The following is a 21,725-nucleotide window of genomic DNA, read 5'->3' as shown; positions in this document are numbered from 1 at the left end:
CTGTTAACCTTCAGCACCAAAGGTCCAAACACACACACACACACACACACACACACACACACACACACACACACACACACACACACACACACACACACACACACACACACACACACACACACACACAAATTGACACATAGCTTGTTATTATAAGATGTTTCAGCTGAATTTACGTTTAAAAGCACAATGTTTAAAACATGAAACAAACATTTTACCAGATAGAAAATCCAGTGAAAATTAATTTTACAAAACACGTGTTGCTGATAGGTTGTGTTTGCTCCCCCTGTAGATAATATTCCTAATTATGACTAAAGAATGACATATTCTTCTACACACTAGCTCATCAAGCATAACCACTAGCAATAATTGCCTGGCTTGATGCGACCAATTTACATGCTCATCATGTTTTCTTCATGTGTAACACCATCTTCTATCTGCAGGAAGCACCTTAGCAAAACATGAACATATCAGCATGCAAACACAGACAGCACTGCACAAATAAGTAGTTATCCTTCATAATAAGCAAATAGTGCATGTTTCTGCAATTACAATATACTGAAATTGGCTCTGGGTTATACTCTCATAGCATCTATTTGCCATTAGAATGCCTACCGACACAAAAATAATGAAGGAAAATAAAAAGCATTGAGCTAATGTCACGAAGGAGAATGTTGCCAGTGTGGACTCTCATTATCACTGCTGTGGACGGGTTGCCGTCTTGGCATATTTGCAGTCTCGCGGTCCCCAAGCAAGATGTATTTTAATGGCTCCATCCATCGCTGTATCTAGCAGCAATCTTATCTCCTATTCAGCTGACCTGTGCAGCACTGCTTCCAGTTTCATTGAAACTCTGCTGCTAATCTCCACGGCGAAGAAATCTGAAAAGCTGTCCATTGTATCTGTGCATCTGCAGCCTGAGAAGACAGTAATCTCTCTGTCTGGGGTTTTTCACATGAGAGATAGACTGTAAAACAAACACAGTGTTTGGATGGATCTTATATTGGCTGTGAGAGTGAGAGAGAGAGGGCTGCCATATGTAACTGAGCAATGAAGATGATTGTAAGTCTGTCATGGCTACTCTACTTACAGATTTAGGCCCTAAAAAGTAATACATTTGAAATGTGAATCTGTGATTTTTTGGCTCTATTCAGTCAAAGAAGCTGCATGTATGGTATATTTTGAGAGGGCTCTATTTGAATGTACACACCTTTCTCAAAACAGCAAAGCAAGTTCTGGCAAGTGTAACTTATACAATCCAAAATCAGGTAAGAGGGCTGTAAACCAGCAGACGCAGAATGTGGTGGAATGCAACCGAGATTACTGCCTATCTTTCTCTTTGATCAGGTTTTTTTTGCTCACTTTGGTGCTCTGTTCTAACCCCACTCTCGCACGAGTTCAGCCCCCATTACTCCAAGGACCTGGAGCATGAAATAGGCTTGCCAGCATGAGGATGTCAGATTTTGTGATGTTAAAGCATAAACTTCTTGATCGACACTGGCTGACTGGAAGGGAGCGAGTCATGCAATGAGTGACATCCCCATTTAAATGCTATTTTATGTGAATTAACGCTGACGGCCTCGCTCTGTGAATTCCTTTGTGTAGTTGTGCAGTGGTTGTCAGTCACATCTCAAACAGAAGGTCGGGGGTTCCATCCTGGCTCCTGCAGTCACATATTGCAGTTTCTTGGGCAGGACACTGAACCTTGAAATGCTCCCGCTTATGCGTCAGCGGCATGTGAATGTGTATAAATGGATCGGTTACTGATGGACACTTTACATAGCAGCCTCTGCCATCAGTGTGTGATTGGGTGTAGGTGTGACCTGCGGTGTAAAAAGCACTTTGAGTGCTGAGAAGACTAGAAGGGCTATTCAAGCCCAATTACCATTAAGTGACAACATCAAGTCAAGCCTGTTGAACCGTAAGAGTAAAAATAATAGATTTGATGAATTGATACTAATTTATAAGGAAAAAATAACCCTTTACATGTTAATTTACTCGAAGACAAATGCATTAGAAGAAACATATTTAAACACATGGTAAGAGAAATATCTCATATTTTGATTTAACTTTATTAGAAATACAGCTTTTCAGTTCTTCAGTTCTCATTAGCAATGGCAGTTCTATTACAGACTAATATATCAAATACTTATTCCATCATGCTATAAGTTTCATTGACATCTTCATAGTCTTCTCTTTATTATCCTCCACTTTAAAGCAATCATGGGTTTATTTCAGTCTAAAGACACGAGGGACAGAAGGATTCTCTTTGCACGTGTGTGCTCATCAATAAATCCATTCCCATATGTGTTATACTGAATACCAATCTCTCTTCACCACTGTCTCTATTCAGCTGATTTCTGAGTGCCCAAAGGCAGTTTTTATTTTTCAGTTTTTATCAGGCATGACCCTGTCATATCCTCAGGCGACGCAGGGAGATTGTTCTGCTCATGAGAATTGACTGGTTAATCCTGAGCAAAGCACTCGCAGACAGAGCAGACACTCATTCAGACCTTAGACATTACTACACTGATGAATATGCTATCAATGGTCCATAAAGATGAGTGTGTGTGTGTGTGTGTGTGTCTGTGTGCGTGTGTGTGTGTGTGTGTGTGTGTGCGTGTGCGAGCGTGTGTGTGTGTGAGAGAGTGTGTGTGTGTGTGTGTGTGTGTGTGTGTGTGTGTGTGTGTGTGTGAGTGTGTGTGTGTGTGTGTGTGTGTGTGTGTGTGTGTGTGTGAGAGAGTGTGTGTGTGTGTGTGCGTGTGTGTGTGTGTTTGCGTACATGTGTGTGTGTGTGTGTGTGTGTGCGTGTGCGTGTGTGTGTGAGAGTGAGTGTGTGTGTGTGTGTGAGAGTGAGTGTGTGTGTGACAGAGAGACAATATATTCTGACTTGTATTAATGCATTAACATTAACAGTGCTCTTTTGGACAATTTCAGAGGCAACCATTCATAATTCAAACTCAGAAGGACATTGCATGGTTTCTTTTTTTATTTCTAGTTTATTAAGACTATTTAGTGATTCAAGAAAAAAAGTATCTCTTGAATCAATTGGAAAAATAACCCCCCTAGTCTTCTCAAGGATTTTCTCTGTGACAGTTAAGCCCCAGGTTAGACCTTCAAAATTGAGACCAAAGCCCTTTGATGAAAAAAAAGTTGCAGCATGTGAACTTTTGAGCTGGGATGCTGATGTTGTGGCCTGTACTCCAGCTTGTAAACTAACTATTGGATGGTTAGAACATACGGAACATTACAACAGCCAATCGGCTGAACTGTTGAAATATTACCACCCACATGATGATTAGACTCTTTCTGATCTTTGATTTAAAGAAACACAGTTAAATCCACATTAAGCAAGCTTTTGGCAACAACAAGAACAAACTTTGAGGAGAGAGAGCGAGACAAAAAGAGGTATAAAGAGGCTGAACAGAGTGAAAGAGACAAGCCGACAGAAAAGGCAGAAGATAGCAACAGCAATACTAATGTAACACTTGATAATCAAATGTGAAACTGAATACAGAAGTTAAACACTTAATCGCATAAAGGGATCTCATTAGGGCCTTGCAGGAAAAAAGTAAGCACAATTGTAATGCTTAAGTTAACATTAGTTGTGTGGCACCTTCAAGATGGCAAATTAAAAGTTTTCAAGAGTAACATAATTTATGATTCAGTTTGTCCACTGAGTTTTAGTGTCCAAAGGACAAATAGCTTCCTTTGGGAATGAAAGGTCAGATAATGACTGCTGTTTGTGTTCATGCCTGCAAAGGGCAAACATTAATCAGTATCCCATTATGCATTTAGTAGTTTGGTGGTGTGCACATAACTACCTGAGTATTTGTGTGGGATAATGTTTCACAATTAGTTTTTCTGTTAAGTCTAGCAATAATTCATCTAATGGGATATACTTTAATTCTGAAAGGCATAACAGTAAGTGAAGCTGGCTCCTTTTTTTTTTGCTCTGTCACAGAAACTGTAGAGGATACAGGAAATCCAGACAGTTAGGCCTGATGACCCCATTGTCATAAGAACGTGCTTGTAGGAGCATAGTACTCAAACTTTGTGAAGGTCTGTTTAATGGATGACTTTGTAAAGGTTTTTAAATTAGCATGAATTGGGGGCTGACATGGCTGGAGAGTTCATTGAGGTCCTCTGCCCTCTGAGCATGCTCCTCACTGGAGCTCACTTCTAGGCCCTGTGTCAACTGAGTGCCAGTGTCTTTTTTCAATTGTTTTCAATGGGTAAATGGTAAACGGGCTTGAGCTTATATAGCGCTTTTCTAGTGTTCTGACTACTCAAAGCGCTTTTACACTGCATCTCGCAGCTGCGCTCTGCCATTTTTGTGCGGCCTTTCCGAGCGCTCAAGTTGAAAATCTTTCAACTTTACAGAACGGCGCTGTTGATGTCACCTGCACTCATTTCCAAATGTGATATTCCCGCATTATTGCCTCCTACAGATCATATCTTGTATCCGTTTCTGCTGGGGGTAAAACACTATCTCACACTGAAACATGCAGTGAAAAGTAACAGAGCAGTGTCGGTCATACAGCGACTGTTATCAACAGACTGTTGCCATGGAGACAGGACGGGCACAGTCAGCACTTTTCTGCCCGGAAAAAACCTCAGGTGCACACAGGGCCTTACTTGTTCTTTTTCTCATCACCTGTTGTTGTGTTTGTATGTACCTTATGGCTTAAACAGAAAACTGTCAAATATCTGCTTAAATTATTATTTTTATTTGAAATGTGTCCAAAGAAATGCCGTGAAGGGTTAAGCTTTCAACCCAGCGTGCATTCCCTGAATGGGTCTTAGAGAAAATCTGTTGGACTGTAATTATTCAAGCAGAGCTACGGATGAGTTAAGTTCAAAACAAATAAGAGGATGTGTGCTGTTGCCTCCCGTCATGAAAGCGCTTGCTGGGTGCATTCTTGACCCTGATCGCTCTTTAATTCCTGGGGAATGACGTCAGAGCTCGGCTACTACTGCACATCTTTACAGCAATGTTTTTCCATTATATATGACTTTCTTCATGTAGATATATGGCACCGTGGGAACGAGATTTTGTGTTGGGATATTGTATACACAATGTGTATAATTTGTCTAAATCATATAGTTATTTTGTAACATTTTGTTATCAAGATTTATGAGAAAGTTAATGGACTTCTCTGTAGATTTTCAGCTCTGACAGTGCTATCATTGTATAGTAGATATAGTACGTATTGTGGAGTAGAAGTGCCTGTGCTTTATGCCTTCACTCTGCCAGCTGGCTGAATACATTTCAGTGGGAACAATCAGCCCGTTAATTGCTTTTGTCTCCAGTAACCGGCAAAAAATGAACCCCTACCCATCTTTCTAGTCCGAATAGGGAGAACCAATCTAAAAATCTCTCCCCTCTAGACATGTACTGTCACTCCCTATCAATTTTCAGCCTCCAATCCCGCTCTAGCCAAGTCCAATTTCAGCTGCCTCATCGCAACTGGACTGCCTGTCATATTCTTGGACCTTTAGCAACTTTTGTTTCTGAAACCTTCAGTTAGGGTGCGAGACAATGACAATGGGACAAAAAGGGGCCCTCTTATAGAAAAATAGGATCATCATCAAATGGGAGCCCCAGAGAGACATAATGTGTTTTATGGATTTGCTGAGTACAACAGCTGAATAATCTTTGTGAACTAAGAAAAGCTGCAGATTTGAAGGCCTACATAAAAACCATATTCTCCCAAAAGTGTTCATACATCACTGAAAGTAACCTTTGTCATATTGGAAAAAAATGTCTATTTTTCACCTAAAAAGTCAAATCTCTTTTTTGCACCATTAAATCCAGGAGAAATCATGACAGATTTTTGTCCCCAGAGAAGTGCTGATATTTGGAAACCGATTTATGAGTGGTTTCCACCATACCAAGGCTGTTATACAAAGCCTGCAGGATTATTTAGGGAGAAGTTTCCGCCATTTTGCTTAAATCATACATATAGGAAATGACATTGATCATATTCATAATTCACTGGTACCAACTGCAAGTCAGCTGATGCATGGCTGTTATTATGCAAATGAACACATTTAAGCAGCCATTTACATCAGTGGCCGAGGATGGAGATTTTATTTACTGTTTCAATGAATCATAACAACTTGAGGCGAGCTCGTTTAGGGAATTGGAATGGAATGGAGGCAGAGAGGGAGGGAGGGTCAATGAATGCACATAATTCCTGCAGCTCGAGTCATAGACGAGATCAGTCGTGATTAGCCTCAGTTTAATCTCTCTGGTACTTCACAGATGCATAAGACTTCAGTCAGAGAAACACATTAAACATGGGCTATTTAAAGGTAGTCCCTGTTCATAGTTTTATGGACAGTCAGAATATTAGACAGTTTATGGATATATCTGACTATTTTTAGGGGAATGATAAAGAAGTTTATCATATCATAGTCTCTGGTTTGACATTGCTCTTCATGTACATACACAAAAACAAACAAAGTCCAAGATGAAGATAATAAACTTGAAAACTGAGAGAGCTGGTTTGGGTCACAAACCTCCTCTGGTGCTTGATTCATGTTATATTTTGACCAAAGCACAGCACAGATGTTTCATTCAGACCACAGGAGACTGTTTGAAATGGTGGAGAAGGGGAATAATATGTCCTCTTTAAAGTCAATCTTTTAGGTACACGTCTGCCAACTCAAGAAATGTCAGTGTGAGTTGTGGTAAGGTGGTTAGTTTTTTGAAGGGTCTTTCTGGATAATTGTAGTAATCCAGGGGATTGTTAAGAACTGGGAAAACAGTAACATTCATACATAAAAGTCAGAGAGGGGCTGCACACACATGCAGTTTGTCGAGCTGGAATAGTAAATTCTAGAACCACACATTTCATTAATACATGCTGATACATTTTTCTGTGCCACTTTCAGATGTGACAAAAAAAAACCAATGTGTCCAAAGAGTTTTGAGGAAACATAAAGACGGTGTGATTGTGTCATTGCTGTGAACCTAGAGTATGTCCTCATGAATCTGCAGCTCCTCACGAGCTTTAAAGCCTTCAAGCTTCATTGTTTGGCTATGGATGGAGATGGTAAAACAAAGGTCATGTCAACAGTATTTTTTTCTCTAATTTAAGGGAGAAATATTCACTTTTACCAAATGTCTGTTTTGAAAAATATCTGGAGTATAAGAATCAGCTGCCTCTGTCAGACCACAGGGAACAGGTGGTGCTGGCGGCTGAGCTAACAGCACAGAAGGAGCAAACATCCGACCCAATACATCCTCTCATCCCCACCAGTGCTGAGGTTGTGATGGCAACAGACAGAACAAGCAGTCTGTTGTGTTGTCATACTTCCTGCGTGTGCTCACAGTCCTACACACTGACAGAAACATATCTTTTTATGTCTGCCAGCTCTCTTTTTTGTTTGTTTCTGTTCAAGCAAAGAAGTAATTATGTCCAGAAGTTTGTGTTGACTGTTAAGTGGCAGTGCAGCTAAAAAGCCTTGGTTGGGATGGGAAACAGTTGAATATGACTGAATATTGGGAAAGGATGTTTTGAGCACAAATTATGAAAAGCATTTAAGCTTATTGAGATGAGTTGTATTGAGTTCCTCTCAGGGCTGTAAATCTTTGAGTAAAAAATTTATCCAAGGTTAGTATTAATTATGAATTACTCATATTTGTAATACACAGTGTAATTTCCTAAACACAATGTATATATTCTATAACCTATAGTTATAAAATTGTTGTGGTACTTCATTCTGTCAGACCTAAAAAAATGCCCCTTAATGCAAATAATCAGAAAAGAAAATAGAGACTTTTGATTACTGAAAAGTTCATTGCACCATACAAAGTTAAGAAGAATGTGTTGGTTTATTTGCACAATACAAAAATAAAAGACTAAAGGCTGAAATTCAAAAGATAAAAGTACAAAACAAAACATAAAAAGATTACTGTGTTGATTTAAATGTATATGCATGCTGAATAAGGAGCGTCAGACTTTCTATGACACAAGCGTAGCTGGGACCACTTTCCATGGGAATTAACTGCACCGAGTCCTGGAGGGCAGAGTGGGAGAGATAGCTCTTATCAGGAAGCTTCCACTCTGACTGTCATTAGTGATGCAGCACATGAAAACAGTTCATACTTCTTGCCAATCTAGAGACGATGAGGACATTGAAAAATAGGTGGCTGTCTCCTGTCCTCTCCACCCCTCCCTCCCTCCCTCCAGCTCTCCCTGCCTTATCTAGAGTACTCATCAGCAGCATGCAGGTTGCAGAAGGCTGAAAAAGACAATAACCTATCTGTTTTCCTCCTCACACATTCTATTAACTATGCAGCTTACTTAGACAGCTAATCTTGCATTTCCTATCAAGGCTGGTGAGGGTCCTCTTGTTGGTAAAGCAGAGATATTTCAAAGCTGCAAATAGTTGTCTAGACCTCCTCGTTTTCTTATTCAGTGTTATTACACAGAACTGAGTCCCCAAGTGTTACATTTTGATTACAAAAGCAAAGATTTGGTCTTAATTCTAAATCTAGTCAACCTGAACTTTCATACTCTCCTGGAGAGGTTGTGTACAGCCACTTCGTAGAAATGTCTGCCAAAGTAATGTAATCGTCAGAAACACTAAAAACAACTAAGGTAAAGCAAGTTTAATATCCCACATTTACAAAGACAATTCAAAGTGCTTTTCCAAAATGCAGTGACACCATAAGAGATTAAAACACTGATTTAGAAGATCAAAAAAACTTTGACTAGATTAAAACAGTTGGAAATACAGATAGTTCAGGATGCCTTTGCACGTTTAAAGATGATGAATTAAGAACATAAAAAAATGTGGATTATAAGTTGTTAAAATATACGTAGATATGTATGTCATTTTAAGTTAGATAGATAGATGGATCCTTTATTCATCTGTTTGTTGCTTTTCTATTTTTAGTTTGAACTGTGAGCTAATTTAGTAAGTAAAATTTATGCAGAGGTACAATTATTGTGTGTACTCAGTTTAGTCATTTTAACTGACTATGGAAGAAAATCATATGGATAATCTTACATTAAAAAATAATATAAACCCAGCAAGAAGTATATACTGTTATTGTATGCTGTTTTCTTTTATATATATGCCTTGTATTGACAGATTTAACCACCCGATTTGACTTATAGATGGTTCTCTTTTAAAGCAAATCTTTGTGTTTTGTAAATAGTACTTTGTCTCTCTTTGTGTCTCTGTCTGTAACTTTGTGATTTTGCTGCTGACTCTTGTGGCCATGTCTCCCTTGGAAAATAGGTTTTTATTCTCAATGGGACCAACCTGGTTAAATAAAGGATAAATACATGCATTTATCTGCAAATATATACACATATTCTAGTTATCACAGAAACAACACAATTCTTTAAGTTTGAAAGTGTCACAGCATATTTCCCAGTAGAGGCCGACCAATTAATCGGCTAGCCGATAATATCAGCCGATATTAGCATATCCAGGTATTGGCTAATTTCATCGCAGATATGCCAAAAATGTATTCACCAGTCAAAAAGCATTTTATTTGAGTATAATTGTATTACACTTGCTGTTCTCTTTCTGGCTGTCACCACAGAGTATGCTACATGGATTAAAACAAGCATTATGTCTCTCCAGCGTGTCAAGTAGTGATGCACATACATGCACAGTTACTTTCCATTTGAGTGACTATCTTGTCTTTATTATATATCTTTTCTACAAGGGTATGATAACTGCATCTGAGGGAGCAACACTATAAATGTGTATATCTGATATCCATCTATCGCTAATCAGAAGATATATCGGTATCAGATTTTTTTTCTATCCAATATTGATAATCCCCCACCCAGTGGGCCCTGATTTCCAGACAGTATTTATCAGTCGTAACCAACATTTTCTGTGTCCTTGTCTCTTACAATATTTATGGCTCCCCCTTCTGCTGCTTTTGCACAATCAATGTATGCAAACTTAATGAACGAGTAATGGAGTCTGTGTCTATTATAGGGTTTTAAAACACCACTGAACTGTATCATGCAGGGGGTTGTTTCTTTAACGGACCAGCTTTTTGGTTCGCCAGTAGCGCTGTTGCCGCTTGAGTTGCTCCATAAAATGTGGTTCTATTATCGGGTCCATTAAGTATACCTCTGTGTAATGACACTTCACTCGACTACGTTTTTCTCTTGCCCCCGCCTCCTAATAACCTCTTTTACATTTCATTTTGGTTTTGAGCAGGAGGCCCTTCTCCTCGGCCACTTACATTTAGTCAGTGAACACAAATTAAGAAACAGGTCCACATTTTACAAGCAGTGAGCTGGTCTTAAAGGTTCATTTTGGTTTCAGGGGAGGGGAATGTGAGCTCTTTGATGCAGTGCTTGACCCTGCATAGTCCCCTTGTGTAACATATCAATCACATTTATTGGTGCAAGACAAGAGTTAAAGGGGACATACTGTATTATGAAAAATCCACTTGTACAGTGTTTTTGAACATATATTTGGGTAACCTGAGTTTCTACTGACCCACAAAATGTGAAATAAATCCATCCAGTCTTTTGTTTGTGGTCTGCATAAGTCTTACAACACAGAGAAAAATGCCCCGTTTCTAATTTGCTCAACTTGTGATGTCACAAGTGGGATTCTGGTAAAAAAAAAAAAATGCCACTGATATCTCCACCCATGGACTCCACCCCCAGCCTAGAACAAAACTTTTGCACATGTCTGCCATTTTTATTCTCTTAACAGAGGAGCGAAAACTCAGGGGGGAGGGGGGTTGCTCATTGCATTTAAAGAGACACACACACCAAAACGGAGCATTCTGAGAGAGCTGGTTTATACAGGGTCACAAACCTCCTCTGGTGCTTAATTCATGTTATATTTTGAACAAAGCACAGCACAGATGTTTCATTTAGACCACAGGAGCTTGTTTGAAAAGGTGGAGAAGGGTAATAATATGTCCTCTTTAAAGGGACAACTCAAGAAATGTCAGTGTGAGTTGTGGTAAGGTGGTTAGTTTTTTGAAAGGTCTTTCTGGTTAATTGTAGTAATCCAGGGGATTGTTAAGAACTCAAAAAACAGTAACATTCATACATTCAACATTCATTTTCCCTGGTATACATTTTCACACTTCATCACACTTCATTACAAAGCTAAAAGTAATCTGTATTCTGTTTTTAATCTGTCTTTTCCGTTGTCAGTAGTTTGTCCCTTTGTCTCACTTCTCCCATTCATCTCTGATTGATTTTTTTTTTTTTCAGAGAGTAATATTGGAGCTTGGATTGGAGAGAATGAAGTGTGATTTATGCCAAGCACTTGATAGTGCCCCCCCCCCCCCCTTAGCTCCTGGAGGATGCATGAAATTGAGCAGAATGACTCTTCTCTTTCGTACATAAATAACTTTCCATATGCTCCATCTAGACAGGCACATTCAGTGTGCAAAAAATACATTTTTAGATTAAATATTTCTCTTGAGGATTGATGTGAGAAATCAAAGTGTGAATTGTTTTTCTGTTGTGGCCTGTTTTAAAAGCGAGGAGACCTCCCTTTGCTGCTGCTACTTTGAAAACACTTTGAAACGTTTTCAGTCAGTCAAATTTAGAGGAAAAATCTATTTCTCTCGGCTGTTGTTTTCCTTTCATTGCTTGCTTCTTTGACAACACAGGGAAGAAGCTCTTTAAAGCTCCAGTCAGATAATTTTTAATGCGCACACCCTTTTTCTGCGCACACAGAGCATTTTCCACAGACAGCTTCAAAGACAAAACTCAATAGAATATCATTTTCACGTCTATGCTCATCTACTGGACCCCTCCTTGTCTTTGTGTTGCAGCAGTAACATGGCACTGCAGTTACTTCAATTACAAATGGAACTATAACCTCCTACAGTGTTGCTAAATCAACTTTGCATTTCAGAAATTTGCATTTAAAGCTTACACACACTTGATTCAATAAGCACAGGACCCTTCTCTTTCTGCTGGAGTTACATCTGCCTTCCGCTTCAAAACTATTTCCCTGTTAATGCTTACCCTGTGAAGGCCATCTGGCAAAGACATAATTTTCATGATTATAGTTGGGTATTAGTCTGATAAAGCTCCATTTTTGCTTCTATATGTTGTAGTCCTGCTGCGTGAGGAGGTGGCCCAGCTCCAAGAGGAAGTGCACCTGCTGCGGCAGATGAAGGACATGTTGAATAAGGACCTGGAGGAGACCCAGGGAGGCTGCTCGGCCGACGTGCTCTCAGCCACCGAACTCCGTGTGCAGCTGGCCCAAAAGGAGCAGGAGCTGGACCGAGCCAAGGAGGCTCTGCAAGGTATGGACCTCAAGACTAAAGGAACTGTGTGTGTTCTGTTGAAACATTAACACCATTTCCATTCCAAAATATAGAGTTTGGTGCTGGAAGGAAAAAAGATTAGCCTCAGGGATAGTGATACTATTAAATGTTTGGCTAATAGTTTCTGACTAGTAAATTAAAATAGATGTTGATCATGCATTGATACAATTACCGTAACAGTTTTATGTCTTACTTCTTGATGTCCTAGAGATCTAAGAAATGTGCCATGATACCATATTTCACATGAGACAAAAAGTGTTTTAATCATTCTACTACATTCAGAAGACTTTAGCATAGATACACCTGTACAAATGTGGACGTCTAGTAAAGTTATGCAAACGTGCAATATTTTACATCCCAAAAAAGAAAATGCATCTAAAAAATGTATAAATATTCTTTTACATTTTTCCACAGCTAGATGTCAAAATAGAGCTCTCGAAAAAATCAAAAACGTACAGTTACATTAAACCACACAGCATTTCTCTAATAAAGAATAGGTGATATTGTCATCCTTTGCATTTGAGTTGTTAGGTGTAGCTGAGTTTTCTGTAATAAATGGATGCATGCAAAGCAGGGTGAAGTTTCTGCTCAAAGACATCTGTAATCCTCTCAAAGCAACCGCCTTGGGGTTTCTGTTTGACACTCCTCAATCCTGCTGACAAAAAAAAAATCTCCAGCATTTTGCTCCACAGGTCTTAAAACCATTGAACTTTTCTTTGTTGCCTCATTGTCAACATTAGAGTGTGTTACAATGTGGTTAATGCTGCCTATTAGCTGCATTATGGTCCATTACCATGTGTTTCACTTGACAGAGGGAGGGGTTTGAGAGCAACCAATGATGCTTTGACTTTCTTTCAAAAAAGCTGCTCCATGCTAAAGGCAAAGTATGCTCATGCTCTTTTTCCACTCTGCACTTCCCATGTAGTATAAATAACACAGAGAACAATGTAATGCAGAAGCTCAACTGAATTATCAAAATAGAGCAGGATCCCTTTAGTATGAGAGTTAACATGTCTGTACTTACTTCAAGTACACCCTTGAGCTCAATGCTGAAGTTTTTTGTTTGGGTGTGATTAAAAATGTACACGCAGAAGAGCTTCAGACTTTAGATTTAGACTCGAGTTATATGTCACACAAACACATAAACCTTGTTATGGACTAGAATGTTTTAAATTTATCTCTTAAGACTTGGGCTAGAGATGAATCTTTGAGAGCAAAACATTTAAGTCTATGAAAATTAAAAAATAGTCAAGACTTTGAAAGATTTTTAAATTGAATAGAATTGCTTTGAAAGACCTAACCCTTAAAGTGTTAACCTGTTGTTAATCAGATTTTTTATTTTTTTTGTCGTTAACTTTTGGATCCATAACTAACCTTTTTTTCCATGGCTGTGATGTTGTAATCTTTGGGCTGCCACAAGTACCTTATTTTCTTTCAAAATAAAAGCAGCTTTGTATCTAAACAAGAAGTGAAGTACCCTTAGGTTACAGTACAAATAAAAGCATTAAAAAAATTAAATGCACACTTTTTTTTTTATTATAGTTCATAATTTATGCGATTAATCCCAATTAATAATTGAATTTCAGAAAAAAATATATAGTTTGACAGCACTAGTATAAATATAGGTCAAAGTGTTTTACATCTACACTTACCTTCTGGTCTGTTACTTATCAAATTGAACCACACATAGAGAGCACCCTAATAATAATAATAAACCCTCAATTATTATCCTTTCAGTATTAATGAAATACAGATTAATTTCTGTTGACAGCCATATTGTTATCTGCTTTATACATGACACTATGGCAGATGGCTCTTCACTTACTGAGCACAGGCTCAAGTAATGAACAAGTTCTGCCAGGCGGTGCACAGTGGGTTACAGGACATCAGGCAGAGATATCAGTCAGGAGATATCAGTGTGACACTTAATTATTCTTTTTAGAGAGTTATCACCCATGGAATGAGGCAGAGCGCACAACCACCTTTTGGTATCAGATAAACACATGACATGCTGTCAGGGGATTTTGTTGCTGTGACAGTTCACTTCACATCACAGCCTATGCTTTTTCTGGAGAAAAGCACAAAAACATGGACTGGGGCAGTTTACAATACAGCACACATCCAATAAATACTTATCTCTTCTTCAGCTGGATGTTTGGCTCATACAATCATGTGTATGACTCAGGCCTGTTAATGGAGGCCAAAGCCTACCAAGCCCAGCAGGCACTGACAGCAATCAGCAACTAATGAAAGCTTTAGAAAGAAGGACTTTGGTGAGCTTACACTGTCCTGAAACGCTAAGCACGAAGGATTTGGTCTGCAATTAAGATGGGGTGTGTGGGAGGGCAACAGGAAATTGGCTCTTGTCATTTATGTGTCGGTGGGAATAGGTTGAAAGATGCAAAGGAAAGTTACTATGACTTGTTTGTAAGAGGTCATTCCTGACCTTAAAGTAAACTTTTAGGCCCGAAGTGACCTGTGAAAGAGTTCTGAATTATTTATATTTTTACTTGTTTCAGTAGCTGGTCTCTGTCAATACGCTAACTCCTTCATACCCTCTGACCTACATTAATCAGAACAGTACAGGAACCTTAAAGCTTCGTTCCCAGGACTTTTCTTGCTGTCCGTTCCAACAGTCAGAACTGAACTGGAAAAAAAAGGAAAGTTTTGCTGCTCCCTTCACTTGAAACGAATTACATTACGACCTGAAACTCTGGCTGTATGTTCTGATATATTTAGGGTTGTGGGTGATCTTAATATTTGCTGGTAAAAGTTGTTATCTTGTGTCTTTAAATCTTTTATAACTATGCATGTTATGATATATTTGTATGTATGGCTGCCTGTTTCTTGTCAGGAACTGTTCATTGTGTTCAGTAAGTAAAATGAAAAAAGGCTGTGAGAAATGTTTATCTAAAACAAACAAGCAGTCATTAAAGACACCAAGGGTTAAGGGGAGAAAGCAAAAAAAGATAGATTTTCTTTTCTCTATGCAAAGTAGGAAGGCAACATGATGAAAGGATGCGATGCTCTTTGGCAAACACAAATATGTCTGAGTCAGTTTTGAATGCATGTTTCTGGGATAGAATTCGCCACATCTGTGCCTGAAAAATAGATACAAAGGTCATCGACAACATCCGAGTCCTCCCACATCCAAGTGTTTATACCTGTTTTCAACAGCCACATGAAAGGGCAAGGAGAAGTGCTGGCTGTCATACCCAAAGACAAGATGCAGTGAAATATATAAAGGGGGGTTACAGTGCTAGCTTTTTCTCTTCTCGAAGATGTTAGTGCTGTTGACTGCTGTAGTACGCAAGAAGTAAACACATAAACATCTCTTATATGGCTGATTAAAGAAGATGTTGGATCTGTTTTGGAAAGTCATCCAACTCTCTTTGAAAGGGGATTTCAGATGCTCGAAACCAGAACAATTTTATTTCAAGCCTATGCCTTTGTTTTATAGTACTATCCTGTTTTCTCATGCATTGCATGAAACTGGTTTAGATTTTTGCTATAGGTTCCATGACTTTATGATTATATTGAGTCACCTTTCATTTTACACATACAGGCTTGGAGTGATAGTTTTGTAGGTAAACTGGTTTGTACTGGATCAGGCATCTACGTTTCTGATGTTCTGAAACTCTCTACATAGATTACTTGACTTGGAAATGGTGGGTTTTAAATTGGCTTCTTGTGTGGGGAAAAAAAAAAGACAGAACAAATGTTTTAGAGAAAACCTCATTAACTACAGCAATTTCCATGTGCTGCAAATAGATTGGATGCAAGATGGTGATTCTGTTTGATCTCCCCCAGCTTTCACAGTGCCGGCTTAATGTGAACATAATCAATCTATCATCAAATGATCAATCACTATTTGTATAGCGCCAATTCACAAGTGTTATCTCAAGACACTTTACAAAGAGAGCAGGTCTGTACTGTACTCTTTATAATATTCCTATGCTCTGGCTGTGTTTTCTAGAGGAAGAGCAGTGTTTGGAGGGTTTTAATTGAAGTGCTACCAACGTTTCAGCAAAGCGGAGAAGCTTTGTTTGTTTTTTTTCCTGTTCTACTTTGTGATAAAGAAAAAAGGCTGGTGATGAAGAATCTTGAACAGAATGTATCATCCCCTCATTTGCTGTCTGCTGCTTGAGATAATACCTGTTTAGTTTGGGAAAGGTTCACAGAAATGTTGTTGCTACTGCTGTTCAGAAGCTCTGTGGCTGAATGACATGCAGATTCTCTGCTGCCCATGAATATAAAATTGAAAATGAGAGGACAACTACTTTTCTGTCTGTTTTCTCTCCAGCTATTCATAATTTTCTCGCCCGCGTTCTCTCTGCCTGTGTCTCCCCCTCTGCCCGTGTTTGATGCGATGCCCACACTGTGTCACAGTTAAAGCCTGAGTTCTCGCCCACTAGGTGCCAGACATCAGCCTGTGAGCACTATCATTGTAAATGTTGGTAATGACCAACCTCTAACAATTGCAGGTTTTTGCTCTGATGCCTGTGAGCACCCTGTCAAACGCAGTGACTGCCTCTTTGACTCATTTCTTTCTCTAACCTTTAAGAACACAAATGGAAATCAAACCAAACCCACGGTTAAAGGTGAAAGGACCAGAAATGAAGCGTGTACCTAACACAGTCTGACTGTTGCTAAAATGTGTTTAAAGGGCTGTCACGACTCAACAAAGTTGTGATTAATTAATTTTTCAAAGTAAAGCTTGCTCTCTTTGGCTGTTTTTAATTAGCTATTTCTGTGTTGGCTAATTACTGTCACTGAGGGACTCCCAGTCAATCCAGGGCTTAAATGAAAGCATCAGACGGCTGTATGTATGTATCATCAAAGCACAGTCTACCTGCTCTGTTTAGTGTCATTTCATGCTACACCGTACTCAGAACTAAGCTCTGTCCTTCACTACAGGGCCTCTAACTTCAATAGGCAGACACACATTATGCTGCTATACCTGATACATTCAAGTAATTGCAGTGGGCTGTTTTTTTTAAAGTTGATTTGTCTTAAAAAAGACTGCAATTTCATAATGCAAACTGGGGAAATCATTCTGGTTGGTGTGATTTCATATATCTTTTGTGATTTATTCTCTTGAAACTGACAACCACTTCATAATGAGCGGTAATGACGATGGTTTACTCCTCAATTTGGACCTCAATCTATTCACACTTGATGGCTTTAAGTGAGAACACGAGTTCGGGTTACAGCGGCCCCTAGTGGCAATTCTTTATATCTCTGCACTGCTTTCACAGCCTCAGCCTTCCACTGTGTTCACTTTGTTTTGATCGTGTGAAGACAGAGAGGAGTGACGGCTGCTTTTATAGGATCAAAGCATGATTCCTCCCTTTATTAATGTGTCAGCACTGCTATTTAAATACCTCGTACACACACCCGCTCCAGTTCACCTATTAGGGGTCAGGGTTTGATCTATTTTCAATGGCTTACTTATGGGTGGTGCATGAGGCTATAACAAGGGTCAATGTCATTACTGAGGTTTGAAGATTCCTGATTAAATAAAAATTAACCTTAATGAAGGTGTTGGAATATCACTGTGGCTGAAAGTAGTCGGTTACAGTAATACCCTATTCTACAGTGTTTAATATTTCCAATGCAGATATCAAGCTCATAAAACCAACAAATGAGTTTTTACTGTAGAAGAGACGAGGTGAGTACACTGTGCAGCTCAGAGGCTCGTACTTCATTATTCAGTTGAGCTGGCAGATTAAAAATTCTGAACCGTGAACACTGGATTCCCTCCAATGAGCCAATGTGTCCTTTGTTCTCTCCTCATATAATTATTTTAAGAGTCGACTAAAAGCCTGTCCCATCTCTTAAGGACTTCAGTTTTATTGAGTTATGTCAGTGTTGAAAAGTTCCATTCATTTATGTTACTAAATCATTATTTGAGAGGGTGTTGATGAGTGAGTTGATCTTTTTAGTTGTCTGTTGTGACGGCATGTAGCCATCTGAACTGTCCTGTGGTTAAAAGGGCTGAGCCAATGACCTCATGAAAGGATACAAGGCAGATAATTTGAAATTCTCTGGGCACCCAAATTGTGTACTCGTTTTTTTCTTAACTACCAACCCGTTCATAAATATATGCAAATATTATATAGGTCATAGTGATCAGGCGACATCTCTCCCTACTGTGTTCACTGTTGGTCTGTAAAAGACACTAATGTAACTTTGCAACTTAATGAGATGCCAAAAGACAACCTATGAATTTGATTGGTCTGTCTGTGTCAAGGCTGTTAAGCTGTAGGTCTAACGCATTGACTATATTTTTAAATGGAGCCCTTCTCCATCTCCTTCCATTGCTTTGAATTTAAGTCAGACTATCCACCAAAACAGGAACAGACATATTGTGCTGGGGACATAATTTGGAGCCAAGACATACGCAGAATGGAGGTTGCATGTAATTCATCCCTTTAGTGTTTTATAGTGGTGGTCCACCAAAGATCATTCCTTTAAAAATGAAACATTGGAGACATTCTGTGAACAGTTTCTGGTTTACTTTTGCACAAAGCAGCTCTGGTCCAGCATGGATTCAACTCACTTCAGAAAGGATACCTACAGTGAAATGTTTTCACAGCAGGAAGAACATTTTGAAAAGTGATTTTTTTTTTCTTAGCACTAAATTTCAAGCCTCTGCTGTCCAGACATGTTCAGGGAGGAGAGCCAATCACAAAAAATGTACTGGTACATACCCTGACCTTACAAAAACTACTGAGTTGTGTCAGGACAAAATACATTTTCCAAAGAGCTCCAGGAGAGTTGCACTTTCCTTCAAAAAGTACCACACAATGAATATGCTGAGTGTTGCAAACACTGCAAGTGTCCATTTTCAGTCACCCATGGTGGAAATACTGAAAGACAAAGCCATATTAAATCAAGCAAGCACAAACGGTAGGTACAGGCACTGTTCCGATCTACTCCAGTTAGGCAAATGCCGTTGGCAACCAACTTAAACGGGCTGCTCAAGAGGGCACCGTTGCCTACCAACTTGTGTGACTAGTGCAGGTCTACTATTTGGTAAAATATAAATTAAAATATTCTATTACACATGTTTTGGTTGTTTTTAGGAGACAGGATTTTTCATCTGCTGTACCACTTTCCTTGATGTTAAAAAGGTGCTCTGCTGAAAAATCCATTTGTACCATCAGCTCATACATGTGGGTTTGCGGTCGTATTATAGTCCTTATTTGGAGGTTTGAAAACATGGTCACCCTACTGTTGGCTGTAGTTTAAAAAATAACATACAGACATGAGAGTGGTATCAATCGTCTCAGTCTCAGTCAGAGTGACCAAGGGTTTTCCCCAAAAACTTTTTCTTTAAGTAACAATATTTTTTAAACAGAAGCGCCTCCAACAAGTAACTCCCTGAGGAGTTCAGTATTCCTGTTTAGTAACTAACAAGTAGGCTCGCTCATTGTGCGCTAACTCCTCTAACATAAAGCGTCACAGAAGAGTGCAGCAAATGAAAGCTTTTAGCCCACTACAGAAATGCGTCCTCACATTAAACTACTTTTCAACACAAGGGCTTTGGCACCTGAAGAGCTTAGACGTGATGGGCTAAATAACACACAGATTTTAGAGCATGTGTCAGGGGAGCATGATGTAGGCAGTTGTTTTTGGTCTATTTTCAAATATACTTCTAAACAATGCAGATTTGAGCAAACAGCAAAGTAAAAAGGGACCCAGAGTTTTGCAAGACGACAGGGACAACTTTATCTTGAACCACGGCCAGAAACTCTGTTTTTGATGAAATTGAGCTCTAAATCATTTTTACTGGTCATGTCTCTTATAACATTAAGGCAGTAAATCCACACACTGGTGACAGAGGTTGCTAGTAGTGAGACCATCAGAAGTAACTAATCCCATTCATACGCGGCTGACGAATGATTGCAGGAGCCCGACCTTCCGGTTGAGAGACGTTGACTCTCGTTGTGCCAGCAGGTTCTTGCATGGATATCAAACCTCCATGAATAGACTTTTAAATTCCTCTCAGAAGCTCACTCCGTCTTCCTCCTCCTCCAGCTCAATACACATTAGATCCAGCTCTGTACGCTCCCAGGTGGTTTGCTCTTGTTTCATCTGTAATAATTCTTGGAGGCTTGGACTGAGCAACGGAGTGTGTAAGTCATTTATATGGCAGTCAGTCACTAGGAGGAGATTTGCTAGTGCTTCCCCATCTCATCCAGTGTGAATTCTAAAGTGTAACTTGCCTGTGATGAGCCACAGGACCATAATGATCATTTAAAGTGTTCATTCATAGGTTGTACATTTTAAGCAACAGTGTTAACATGAATGGACCCTTTTAGAGAGTCACACAGAGTGCTGTCTTGTATCTGACATCAAGTAGTCTCTGTTGCCAAACAGTCACAGGTGCAGGATGTGAAGCAGCATTTGGCTCATCTCAAAGATGGCTTTGATTTCACTTCCTGACGCAGGTGCTGGGAGGTTTCCTGTTTTTCTTGTGGCAAATGAAATGATTCTTGACTTCTTTTGCTGGCCAGTGTGGCTTGAATATCCCTTTTTGCTCGGGGATTCCACCGCTAAAGAACAGCTGACAGGGAGACATATAAAATTGTGACAGGAGAAAAATGAAGGACAGGAAACAAGAGCCATCCTGTCCTTGTAAAAAATGCATTTCCATTCCACTTGCCTGAGCATGCTCCCCAGATGCAGCTTGTGAATGTCAAGATATTTACCAGGCTGTGATATAAGTTAATTAATGACACACAGCTGGCTCAGATGGGAAATTATAGGACTGGAAAAGAAAGGTGAACACATGATACCAAGCCTGAAGAGAGGCTGTGCTGTGAGAAAATAGATGTCAAAGTGAAAACGGAACCAAAAGTGGACGGACACAAAAAGAATACATAAAATGTAATAGAGCATACATTGTCAGTTTGGAAAGATCACTGCAGTGAAAGTTGTCTGAAAGCAGATGCACAGAAAACAGGCTTGAAGAGGAAGAGAACATCCAGAGAGAACAGGAAGCAGATGCATTGGAGACAAAAAAAAGGGCTATGCTGTCTGTGAGAAAATTAGACATCCTGTGAATAACTACATTGAGCCACATTCTTTATCATGATGCGTGGGTGAGGTGCCGGGGGATTAGAGAAAGTGTGCAGCAGAGAGATAGATGAAAAGAGCGAGCCAGCTTCTAAAGAATCCAGCGGCAGAGGGGAAATTGACAGGATGGTTCATGTGTGATTCACCTCTTTATCAGCACACAACCACACCACATTTGATCAGAAACAGCAGGGGTATTTCATTGTTTGACTGAACGCCTAAGATCTGAAAGCACTGGACAACACAAGATATATCAATAAATATACATATTAAAGTAATAATTGCTAAGTAAACTGCTTAAATCTGTATTTGTGGACAGCATACTGACTTAAAAAGGAAACATTGTAGACTA

At 39.3% G+C, this 21,725-nt stretch overlaps 1 protein-coding gene across 8 annotated transcripts in view; it reads left to right on the top strand.

Moving 5' to 3' along the window:
- LOC109993169 (kazrin) overlaps positions 1 to 21,725 on the top strand; it is a 132,899-nt gene that overhangs the window by 93,278 nt on the left and 17,896 nt on the right. For all 8 annotated transcript variants that reach the window (XR_010667576.1, XM_065961790.1, XM_065961791.1 and 5 more), the window contains one exon: positions 12,077 to 12,268. Coding sequence is in view for 7 of the 8 variants with exons in the window: in XM_065961790.1 (XP_065817862.1) it covers positions 12,077 to 12,268 (192 nt within the window). In the remaining variant the exon portion in view is untranslated. The remainder of the gene's footprint in view (positions 1 to 12,076; positions 12,269 to 21,725) is intronic.

Source organism: Labrus bergylta, chromosome 12, assembly GCF_963930695.1.
Source record: "Labrus bergylta chromosome 12, fLabBer1.1, whole genome shotgun sequence".
NCBI lineage: Eukaryota > Metazoa > Chordata > Actinopteri > Labriformes > Labridae > Labrus > Labrus bergylta.
This window is presented reverse-complemented; position numbering and strand designations above follow the sequence as displayed.